This window comes from Camellia sinensis, chromosome 13, assembly GCF_055761805.1.
Source record: "Camellia sinensis isolate YWXY chromosome 13, ASM5576180v1, whole genome shotgun sequence".
In the NCBI taxonomy this organism is placed as follows: domain Eukaryota; kingdom Viridiplantae; phylum Streptophyta; class Magnoliopsida; order Ericales; family Theaceae; genus Camellia; species Camellia sinensis.
The window spans coordinates 73835948-73849079 of record NC_138973.1 but is presented as its reverse complement, the minus strand read 5'-3'; the positions used below and the strand labels follow the sequence as shown (position 1 = coordinate 73849079).

General features: G+C 32.9%; 1 protein-coding gene across 6 annotated transcripts; it reads right to left on the bottom strand.

Annotated features, from left to right (window-relative positions):
• Positions 1 to 9395: 9395 nt before the first annotated feature.
• On the bottom strand, positions 9396 to 12788 carry LOC114281824 (uncharacterized). 6 transcript variants are annotated; one of them, XR_014349056.1, is made up of 6 exons: positions 12428 to 12788; positions 11595 to 11661; positions 10795 to 10952; positions 10579 to 10627; positions 10007 to 10051; positions 9396 to 9655 (listed from the first exon to the last, which is right to left on the bottom strand). XR_014349056.1 is itself a non-coding variant. In XM_028224422.2 (5 exons), exons 1-5 carry the CDS (start codon positions 12635 to 12637, stop codon positions 9589 to 9591), a joined length of 438 nt encoding a protein of 145 aa, XP_028080223.1. In that variant the 5' UTR covers positions 12638 to 12788; the 3' UTR covers positions 9396 to 9588. The 6 variants fall into 6 exon arrangements, 2 of the variants coding, with proteins under 2 accessions (XP_028080223.1, XP_082758659.1); XR_014349055.1 differs by having other exon boundaries at positions 10812 to 10952; XR_014349054.1 differs by having other exon boundaries at positions 10795 to 10939.
• Between the last annotated feature and the right edge of the window lie 344 nt (positions 12789 to 13132).

Here is a 13132-nt window from a genome sequence, read left to right as displayed (position 1 = left end):
TTACACACTCATACAGTGTCTTTTACACCGGTCAGCTTTATCAATCCATTTGTTTCAACCTCAAATAGGTTTCTATCTTCACATCTATTTGAGTTTGAGGGGGGGTTATACCAGTATCAGGTATAAGTCGCTCATGGCGCACTCCCTAAGTCGCCCCCTTGGTGCACCACCACAAAGTTCTACATCGGTCCGACATGACCCCGTAAACTGTCCCGACATTGATTCCGGTCAGCTTCTACATCGGTCCGACATGACCCCATAAACTGTCTTCTACAACGGTCCGACATGACCCCATAAACTGTCTTCTCCAACGGTCCGACATGACCCCATAAACTGTCTTCTACAACGGTCTGACACGACCACACAGTGTCTGCTACAACGGTCCGACATGACCCCGTAAACTGTCCTGCTACATCGGTCCGACATGACCCCGTAAACTGTCTTCTACAACGGTCCAACATGACCCCGTAAACTGTCCTGTTACAACGGTCCGACATGACCCCGTAAACTGTCTTCTACATCTGACACGACCACACAGTGTCTGCTTCAACGGTCCGACATGACCCCGTAAACTGTCTGCTACAACGGTCTGACACGACCATACCGTGTCTCCTATCCTGTTTTATTTTATTTATCAGTTTATTTTTCTGTTTTGTAACTCTCTCCAAACTCAAGTTGGCTAGTGCCTATCCTCCTTGAGTTTGAGGGGGGCTGTTAATGTACACCTCCTACACCACTAAAACCTACCACTACCACTACACACCTCCACTCACTCCTATCACCTACTACACTCCACCAAACCTACCTCCACCACTCACTCCTATCACCTACTACACTCCACCAAACCTACCTCCACCACTCACTCCTCACCTCCTCTCCCAAAACCTCTCCTATATAATACATCCTTGTAATGTACAAAATAGACAACAATCTTGTAATATTTTTCAATAAATCAATAATAATACATCAGTTATTTTACAGATCGCAACTCGAATCCGAAGCGATTTGCCCCAAGCCACACCCCCCTCAGCGTAATCCATATCAGCAAAAGTGCCAATAGAGTTGCCAATCAACACCCCAACCTCCTTAGTCATACTAATAATAGGCAAATCAATCACATGAACCCAAAATAAAACAGAGCGAAATTGCACTTCAGACGGCTGCAGCGACCCATCCAATTCCTCAAGGAGAACCAATTGTTTATCAAAATTCCACGGTCCTCTCGCCAACACTCGCTTCTTGTCAACAATGTGATTAAACTGAAACAAGAATAGATTATCACCCAGAACTTTAAATTGCATACCTTGAGTAGGCTTCCACACCGCAGCCATAGTGGACCGAAACGCTTCAGCATTAACCGGTCGGTGAGTAAGAAGTCGCCCAACCAGACACAGCCAAGACCTCTCTGCACTGGATTTTGTATGAGCCTCACCGACAATCACAACAGCCTCCTCCTCCTCTGTTAATCGGAGGCGGTTAGCAAGCCCTTCAAGAGCCAACTCCATAGCGAACAAGCGTACCCCGAAAACCAGAAACTCCTACGAGAGAAGAGAAACCTTGCACAGAGGCAAGGACATTATTTTATAGTTAATTATGTAACTAAATAATACAAAATTAAAAAAATCTGTTTGATTTTAAGATACGGACTGACATTTTAGTGTCCTATTTTATTTGATTTTAAGATAAATTAAAAATATATTTTTAAAAATTTATTTAAATATAAATTATTCCTTATAATTTAGAAAAATTATAAATACCTCTTTTGAAAAAATATTTATTTAATAGAATTAATTAAAAAAATAAAATGTTTAACTATTCTGTTATGTAATAATAAAATTACCTAAATTATTAATTAAAATAAATTTCTAATGTCATTTAAAATTATTAATTGACTGGATATTTTATTAATAAAAAGATTATTTATTATAAAATTAAAAAAAATTTAAGAGGCGGGACACAATTTTCAAAACTACACAAAACAATTTATATTTTAATTAAATATCAAAAAATATATTTATAATTTCTTCTTTATTTTATTACACAAAAGTCAAAAGTGAATACCTAACTTAAAAGAAAAATTTTGACCGGCTCACATGACACGAATATAATATTATTGCTCAATAAAAAATTGTAAGTTTGTTCATTGAATAATTGTATTACCATCTGAAGGGACTAAATAAGAGATGGGTCAGACTCAAGCCTTGGGTCGATTCAATTTCTTAAGTCCAAATCTAAATGGATTAGATGAGCATATGGGCAATCCAACTAAGTCCAACTTCATTACCAACGGTCCACCCAAGTCTTCAAGCACTTGGGGCCAACTCGCAGTGAAAAGGCCAGTCCAGCTGTGATACTGGGCTAGGGCCGAGCTGCAGGACCCATTATACATAGGCCGAATTGGCAGGACGAACCCATCATCAGAACCAAAGTGTGCCGAGTCCATATACAAAATGTTTGAATGGGCCAGCACATCCCAACAGAAGCCTCACAAAGGGCCGAGCCAGGGCACAACAGTGCCGAGCTAAGGGAACCTCTCAAAGAAACGTAGAAGCTATGAGTATATGCATATGTAAGTTGCCACCTCAGCTAATCCCTTACACCTAGAATCACGGAAACAGTTAAATCGAAGGAATATGGTTTGTTATCAGCATGACTACAATGAGTATAAACACCTTTTGACAACTACTAGATAGTCCCCTATCGAGAGCCATGCTAAAAGGAAACTTGGCAGCACCAGAGCTCCATAAAACCATCTTGGAAAACAAGCAAGGAACTCTATATATACTGCATAAACTTCACATTGAAGTTAACTAATCTAAGCTGAACCTCACTTACTTAAAAACTCAACTCTCTACACTTCTTCTTCGATCGTTGATTCCCACACCGAAGGGGTTATCCGGTCAACCCCGGCGGGGCAGTTCTTACGGTGCTTCTTGCTGCAAGAACCTCATTCCTTGGATAGTCCAACTGAGTGCGGAGCCCCGATCCACTTTCATCTCGTGCGGTATCCGGTACGCACACCACCTGAAGTAAAGATGTCTCATTTTATTGCCAATTTTGCATTCAAAAAAATAAAAATAAAAATTTAAAAATATTGAAATAAATCACAGAACTGAATAGAACCTTCTTATAATTATAATAACATCATATTGGGAGAGTGAAGAAGAACTGAAGCCTTCCCATTCTCATATATGATTTATAGAATTTTGAATTATAATATAAGCCTACGGAGTTGGATTCAACAATATTTTTATGCTTCCACAATCTCATTCTTTATAGGGCTTTGAATTATATATTTAGTTCATCATAAAAAATAATAAAAAAAAAAATTATATATTTGTCTAGTAGAGTTGGATTGGCTCATTTATAATTATGGACAAACTTAAAAAGAATACTTTAAATACGGCCTGACTTGCAAATTATACACAGAATATATAATTAATCTTATTTAACTTTTGTACACCCCAAACACGGCGTTATAGCATCCATAGCAATCTTTCATCCGTTCGGATTGGGTGATTTGCTGAACAATGTCAAAAAATGTATATATAAATAAATTCTTTTCTCATTTTTAATTTATGAATTCAATGAAAAATGAATACAAATGGTGAGAATTTAAAAGAGAAATTATTTTATAGGTTGAGAAAACAACCGATTGCTTATATATTTTTCATAATGTAAAGAAGCTTCATTTATATTCTTATATCACATTTTTTTTTTTTAAAAAAAATTTCGTATAGTGTTGCATGATAATTGATATTTCATAGATTGTTCACATGCTGAAAGTGATGTTGCTAATGTTATGGTACACACCATAGGCAAGTCACGTGATTTCTGAGTTTGATTATTACGAATGGTATAATTTAATATTATTAAAGTAATTAAAAAAATGAGTTATAACTAAATATCATATAAAATATAATAAAAAAATCGTAGATCATAATTAAAATAATATCATAATCAATATTACTATTAGTGATAACTATTAATACAATGTCATAACTAAAGACACAAATGTTGTAACTAGACATGAATATGGTACATATCCGAAAAAGAATGTGTACCACAAAAATAAAATAATTATAAATTAAATGTAACATTTTATCTTATTAATTATTTTAATTTATTTTATCTTTTAATAAGTTATTTTATCCCAACTCCCCTTCAAACACTCACACTATCCAGTTTGCACAATTCAAAACAAAGAGAGTTGACTCATTAATGGGTTGCAATCCAGTGTGTTGCATGTATAAGAATTCTATGTCCTGGTTAATTAGGATAATCCAATTGGTTATATGTTTTCATTATTATTTACCACAAAAAAAAAAAAAAAAAATTCATCATCAATATATTGCTTATTTGTTCAATGAATAAGCAAGCAATTATTGAAAAGGACAATCTAAATATAAACTTAAATATTTTGAGTTCAATTCTTCACATATATTTTAAACTTAATCGATTTATGATTTACAAATATGCTTGAAACCATATTTGTAAAAAAAGACTATAACTATTGATTGCTTGTTTAATATATATATATATATATATATTAAATAGTTGTTTTGATAGTGGAACACGTAATTAGAATCAACACATCGTGTTTGATTCACACATTAATTAAATGCAAAATCGGTTTTCTAAGAATGTGTCTTATTGATGCAATTGGACTGTGAGGAATATTATCAACCAAATTAAACAAGTAATGTACCTAACTGTTTTTTTTTTTTCAATTTTTTTACGCTGTGTTTGGTTGGAGGATTTGGGGAAGGATTTGGAAAGAGAAAGGGAAAAGGTGTGTGAAAGTAGGTGAAATATAAGTATGTTTTATTCACATTTCACCTACCATTTCCATTTTCCTTTCCAAATTCCTCCTCAAATCCTCTAACCAAACACAACATTAATGAACTTTATTATTACTATAATTATACAAATAATATAGGATTGCTAGGATTCATACTTTATACAATAAAATCGTTTTCAATAGCTTCTATTGATTCTTGAAGTGTATGTGGTTTAGGTAGGATTTCCATCAGATTCTGTGTCTCCCTCTCTCTCTCTCTCTCTCTCTCTCTCTCTCTCTCTCTCTCTCATGAATTGTTTTGTAATACATTAGTTGCCTTGGGGAATTTTGTTGTATTGTGAATTTGAATAATAATGACTTGTCCTTGTTTTTTTTTTGAACGGTAATGACTTGTCCTTGTTGTGTGCTCTTTATTTGCACTAATGAATGATATCTTCACAAAAGTAGAAATAATGGGTTGGTTCAGAAGAGACGGAAACTTGTGTATTCAAATCCACTCCACGGAAAATCATACAATATTATCATAATATCATATGGTTATATTTTTTTTTTTTATCAATTACTATTTATTATGTCGTTCATATTTTTTATTATTCGATATAAATAATCAAAATTTTATTTTTTTTACCAATTATATTATCATAGAACACTATATGACTGTACTATTAAACTATCGAATAATCAATCTCAAAATAAGTTTTTTGTTCTTGTTTTGTGGTGATTAATTTCAAATTGAGATGTAATAATGCCCCAAACCATTTTGGTTTTGATTTTAAGAGTTCATGTAGCTCTATTGGAGCTTATGATAATAGGCAAGAGTTGAATGATACAGAGTCTATTACGATCTCATGTCAAAACAAAAAATGATTAGCCTTGTTAGTGTAAATTATTTGAGGGATAAATTATCAATAGATTATACTTTCGAGACTTATTATTTATTAAATTTTATTGATAAATTTATCAAGTAATGAATTTATCAGTCTCTCTTAAATAAATAATTTTACAACAATAAACTTATTAGTCAGAATATATAAGTAAACAAATCTAATTAATAGAACGGATTGATAAGTACTCCTTATTTGGAATTCACTTGTAATTTTTGGCTTTTAAAGATGAATCCTATATAAGAGATCTGTATCATTTAATTTCAAAGCCTGGGGACATCACCAAAATTTTGAAAATCTTGTGATGAAAATCTTAAAAAACAATATAATATATCTAGAAAGTGATGGGAGACATGGCCAATATTTTGAAATTTTTATTGTCCATTACAAAAATACTATGTATCATGAAAATTTATTTCAAATTTTATTTTAAAAATGAATGTATTTTGTAAATTTAATATTTTTGCTTTGAAAGTAAATATATGGTGTAAATTTACAATTAAAGAAACATCAGAATAAATGTATGGTGTAAATTTATGAGTGCATATTATATACACTTATTATGTATTTTTATAGTGTATGTTATATATTTTTATAATAAAATATTATGTAATTTTTTAATAGAGATACGATAATTTGTGATTCAAAAATAAAATTACGCATTTTGTTGTAATGTTACATATTTTTTTTATCCAAACATCTTTTAACCAAAAAATTTGTAACATTACCATAAAAATAGGTAACATTACTACAAAACACGTAACTTCATTTATAAATCATAAATTACCTTAACTCTACTAGAAAAAAAAAAATAACTTTTAGCACGAATACATAACATATACTAATTTTAAGCTGCGTGCAGCATAGAATCACCTTGCTTGTTTTCATTTTTCAAAAAACACTTTTCAGAAAATTTTACTTTATTATTTTTCGTGTTTTTTTGTTTTTACTGATTTTTTTTAATATTTTGAGTATTTTTTTTACTTTTTAGACACATCTAACATAAATACACCTAAAAAGTAAAAAAATTGTAAAAAAAATATTTTAAAAATTCACTAAATTCCAAAAACACAAAAAAAATACAACAATTCAGTACATATTTTGTATTTTTATGTATTTATTAATTTTTTAAAATATTTTTTCACAATTTTTTACTTTTTAGATACATCGAAGTAAGGTGCATCTAAAAAAGTAAAAAAAATGTTTAAAATTTTAAAAATATTCACTAAAAACAAAAAAATACGAAAATCAAAAACTCAATTTTCAAAAAACTTAATCCAGAAAACTCAAAAAACTCAATTTTTTATCCATCCATTGCCTACCCGCTCTGGGTTGTCTTTCTTGTGCCTTAATTCCATCACCTGCATATTCAAACCGATTGATATCAACAAAACACAAATAAATTTGTAATTATCCAATATCTTTCTTCTATGTATCAACATATTTGTATGTACAAACATCATCATAAAAGAAATAGAAACTAATGGAGGTTTTGATTAAGGAAAGTGGACAACCTTGAGAGTAAATTCAACGTGACTACAAATATCTATAATTAATATGTAGCGATGTGTGCCTTAGAAAAGTTTCTCACCATTAAAAAAGAGAAGAAATTATTGGATGCTTGGAACCATATTTGTAAAAGAATTTACCGAAAAAAAACTATAACCGAGAATTACTTTAATATATATATATATATTGTGCGAGCTAAATAAAAGTAAATTTAATCGACAAACAAAATACATCCAATGGGCTAGATTTAGCCAAGATCTATTGGACTCAAACAAGTCATTGTCGAGTAGATACAAATGGGATGAAGAATGTGCCGAGTTAGGGATACCTAAACTATGTGTTTGAACCGAGCATATTAGATAAGTTGGCATGACCTCTTTAAGTGGTCTATAATGTCCTCATTTGAAAAGTATAATAGGGAGATGGGCCTTGACATCATGATGATGAAGGGTTAAGCTGTAGGAAAAAAATATCAAGGTAGCAAAGACTCTTCTTTTTAAAGAAACTAGCTTGCTCGTCGGAGTGCTAATTCGGACACCACAGACTGAATTTTTTTCTTCTGTAGGTGACATCTCAAGGATCTTTCAAGAGTTTGTTTGGATTAAATGAGTATTCCAAAATCACTCCCCACATATGTATATATATATATATTTTAAATAGTTGTTTGGATAGTTGAACAGATTATTAGGATCACCACATTGTGTTTAATTTACACATTGAATAAATACAAATCGGTTTGCTAAGACCATGTCTTATTGATGCAATTGGACTGTAAAGAATATTATCAATGAAATTAAACAAGCAATGTAACCAAATTTTTATTTTTTATTTTTATTTTTTTTAACTTTAAATTATAATAATATTATATAGGGTAGCTAGGGTTTTATACTTTATACAATAAGTCCTTTTCCTTCACATTTTCTATTGATTCTTGAAGATGTGATTTAGGTAGATTTCCCCACATTCTCTCTCTCACTCTCTCTCTCATTCTCATGAATTGTTTTGAAATAGATTAGTTGCCCTTGGGAATTTTGCTGTATTATGAACTTGTATAATAATGCCTTGTCCTTGTTGTATGCTCTTTATTTGCACCAATGAATGTTATCTTGACAAAAGCAGAAACAAAAAAATAACCCAATCCACCTTCCCCTTTTTTTTAAGTAAGTTTTATTTTCTTTGTTTTGTAGTGATTAATTTCAAATTGAGACATAATAATATGCCAACCCATTTTGGTTTCATATGAGTTTATGTAATTCTACTGGAGTGGAGCTGAGGATAACAGGTAAGGGTTCAATTATGTGGAATCTATTACGGTTTCACATAAGAACAAAATATAATTAGCCTTGGTAATATAAATCATTTGGGATCCCTCTTCTTGTAAACTGACTTTCAAAAGTGTATTCTATTTTAAGAGATTTGTATCATTTAGTATCAAAACATTGGAGACATAGCCAAGATTTTCAAAATCTTAAAACACAATCATAAATTTAGAAGTGCATTAGAGACATGGCTAAAATTTTGAAAATCTTATCATCGAGTTACAAAAATGTTATGTACCATGAAAATTTATTTCAAATTTTACTCCAATGAATGTATAGATTTAACGTAAGTGTAACCACGGAATAAATGTAATCCGTCTATTCACTTTTTTAGTTAATTTTTATAAACATGTAGTATAGTTGATTGAATTACGAGCTTGATTTCCATTCTTGACTAAAAGATTTTACCAAAAGAAAACATTGCTATGTTTGAATCTTGAGATTGTGGTGCAGTGAAGGTATTTTAAAGAACACAAAACTAAGAGATTCAAGGAAGGAAACATTGCTTTGATTTTTTTGATCCCTCCATTGCCTACCCTCTCTGGGTTGTCCCTCTTGTGCCTTAATTCCATCACCTTCATATCCAAACCAATTGATATCGTCGAAACAGAAATAAATTTGTCATTATCCAATCTCTCTTTTATGTATCAACATATTTGTATGTACAAACATTATCATAAAAGAAATTAGAAACTAAGGGGGCTTTGATTAAGGGAGTGGATAACATCATCATAAAAGAAAATAGAAACTAATGGAGGCTTTGATTAAGGGAGTGGATAACCTTGAGGGTAAATTCAACTGGTGTCCTGAAATTCTAATTTTCCAATTTTGACCTTTAATTATGCATAAATATCAGCCATAGAAACCATAGTAAATGGACAATTTGAGGATAATATTGGCATGGAACAAAATCCACAGAACACCAATAGCCTTCATATATTAGTATAGAGGTAATATCAACCACACCGAAACAATCATTAAAAAAATAATCAAGTAAACTAGCACATCACAGGTACAAAGAAATTTGAAGAAGCAATCTTTGCAACTGACAAAATCAGTGTCAAGAATATCACCATCATGGAAGACGGAGGAGCCTATTCACAGCCGAGTCCAAAGTATCTACGTTCTTCCTCAGAATTTTTCTTTACAAATATCAAGGAAGCAAATCCAATGGAACTGCAGAGTGAAAATCTTTGTATAGATGAAAGATTACATCGAATGCTACCCAAGGTTTTGAAGTTCTGATTCAAAATTCAGAATATTAGCTTGTCAAAACTTGGCATAACACCAATGAACCACCAAAAAAGTTCTTTGGCCCTTGATATCAATGTGTGCGAGTGTTATTAATTTAATGTACGATTGAAAAAAAAAAGAAAAAGAAAAAAAAGAAGGATGTCAATCTCTCAGGTCTTGAACCTTGGAAATTTATCATACAAGAAAGGAGTAGGGAGAAGCAATATATATAAAGTAAGCTCAAGTAAAACCAAGGATACAGTTGTGTGGCTAGACTATCCATGCCTTTTATTTCCTCATTTAATCTGCAAACAAGCAAGTTCCACAAGAAAGAGTCAGTGCAAATGCAAGTTCCTTTATATGTAAAATGACAATATTTATTATTTGATGTTATAATGAAAGCACTGAAGTTCAATCCCCAAGGAGTAGCAGCTCCCACATTTATATCTGAAGTTCCAGTTCTAGATTTGATTTAAGATCCCTGAAACTCTTGAGTCACCAACTGGCTGCTGAAGTGCAAAATGACACAGGCAACAACCAACCTTCCTCCCAATGAAATTTATCAAAATTTATTCCTTTTCTTTTCCTTTCATTTTGGCAGTACTTCATATTTTAAATTTTAACTAACTACTAAAAAGTTTGCCTTAGATATTGCCACAAAATGTATATTGTTGTACAGTTATTGTCCAGCTCCAGTTTCCATAACTTCCCATGTAAATACCATTAGAACCAAGCAAAACATCCTTTCGGAACAGTAGTTCAAAATTGATCAAAACATGCTGAAAAGTTATCAGGATTTATCAAAATGGCAAGGTGAAATCAAATTATCTACCTGAGACAGGAATTTATATAGTGATTCCCTTTTGTTGCTGCATCAAGTGCTGCAAAAGAATAATAAAATTCAAATCAGAGGATCCAAAATATAGGTCAGCAATAATTGGGTTTAATAAGAAAAGTGAGCCTCATATGTGTGTGTGTGTATCTGTGTGTGTGTGTGAGAGAGAGAGAGAGAGAGAGTCACAAGGAGAAACTAATGCAGAAATAAAACCTCAGGCAAAAACTAACTGTTGTTTTGCAACTATCACCAAGCTCTTCTGTAAAGACAACTGGGCAAGTGATGGAAAGGTAAAGAATAAAGCCTGGCACTGGCAGCAGGATCTCTGCAGCCATGAAGTGGAAGCGCAAGAGAGAGTCTACGGCCATACACTACCAAATTAAAAAATGAATATACTCAATGTTGAGAACTTTTCATTACATTGAGATGGTACCAAATATAATACAAAAACAAAAATTGAAGCCCTAAAGGAAATGCAGTCAGTAATATTGTACATTCACTTATAGTAAGACAAATGAAGTCTCACAAAACTACACTACAAGTATCTGCCCCAATTCCTTCCAACCAAACTAGGTTGAAGCAACCATAACATGTTGATCACCCATAACCTTCCTAAACCACTACAGGAATTTAAATCCTAGACTTTTCTAGTGAGCTTCAACTTGTATTAGAGAGCTGTTATGCTAAATAACTGTTTTAATTTGGCTAGTAGTATATTCTTTTGCCTTCCTCAGTTGAACAAGAGAAAGCAGACAGAAAGATTGCAAAGAACTTAATTCTTTTTTGCAATAAATTTTCCCTTCTCTTCTGGTGTCAGGCAACCTATGAGCACCTTAGAAGTCATAATCATACTGGATTGTAGACCAATGCCATGGAAGGAAATGACAATTATATGAATATCCTATATTTTTAACACAAAAATTCAATTACTCTCAATTCTACCAAAACATTTTGAGTTTATTAAACACATAAATATATAAAGCACAATATCAATCAGTATAATCACAATTTACCACATTCTTGAAGTCGGCCTGCAGCATCACTGAAGCATTGCATATGGTCAACTGAAGTGCTTGTTACCTGCAAAATATTACTTTGTGTCATCACATAGACACAATATTTAATTAAAAAAAAAAATCCAATTTCAACTCCACAGAAATTAAACAATCCCAACTTCATACATATTTTGACCATGTTTATTTGACTTAATAGTTTGTCAAACTGACACATGTAATATATACACAATCTTTTAAATTCTCATACAGCTTACTTCAGTTCTCTAGTCTAGAATCCAAATCCACTATCATCTACCACTTCAACAATTTCAAACAAACTGTATACATCAATTTTTCACTTTAACAGTTTCGCCATACCAAATAAGGAAAAATGGTTCACCATAAAGTTGCAATAAAGATATCCACCATCAATTTTTGCTGGAAAGTCGGTTCCTGACTAAAGAAACAGAACTCTTCCAAGAGCAAGTCCTCATTTTCAACCAAAACCAAATGCACAATTTTCCATTTTTATCCCTCTTCAAATGAACACAAAATCTGAGAATATGAAACTAACAATTACACAAACTTGGATCAGAATATATTTTTCATAAACAATTGAATTATTTTATTCCCCACCATCACCATCACCATCACCATCAAAATTTTCCCGTCTAAAGAAACAGAACAATTCGAATAGAAAAGGCCTCATTTTTATCCTTCTTCCAACGAACACATAATCTAATAATATGAAACTAACAATTATAGAAACTTGGACAAGAAATTTCATAAACAATTGCAGTGAATAACAGAGAAGTTGAAGAAGATTATACGAAATTGACTGACTGACTGACCTCGGCGAGAGCCAAGCGTAGGGAAGCGAAGAGAGAGGTGAAGCTGTCGGCGATCGCCACCGAGTCTCTCTCCACGACCTCCAAAACTCTCAGAATCTCCTTCTGATCCAACGATGTCGATTTCGATACTCCAATTTCATCAACTCCCACTTCTTCCTCAACATCTTCTTCTGAGACTAGGGTCTCATTCGTCGCTTTCTCTGATTCCATCTCACTCAAAAGTTGATTAATCGTTTTTCTGGCGATTTTCTCACTTCATTTATTTAAGGGCAAATTATCCGGAAGTTTTATTTGAAAGTGGAGAAATTTATTTTGAATAATGAATTGCAGCTCAAATTTTTCTCCTCCCTAATCCCCGAATGTCCAAAACAAAACGACGTCGTTTTGGATATATATATATATTTTTTTTCCCTTTCTCCTCTTCTTCGTCTTGCAGGTCTGAAACAGAGGGAGAGGAGAGGAGAAGGAGAGGGAGAGGGAGGGGGAGAGGAGAGGGAGAGAGAGAGAGGAGGCAGGTCGTCGTCGTAGCCCCCTCCGCCCGCCGTCGCAGCCCTCTGCCGTCGCCTCTGCCCATCGTCGTAGCCCCGCCTTCGCTGATCGTCGTCGCAGCCTCTACCTCGCAGCCCCCGCCCCTCCTCCGCCTCCAGCCCAATTTGTTGGCCCCCTCCAGTCCTTCTTCTTCCTCATCCTCCTTCTTCCTTCTCT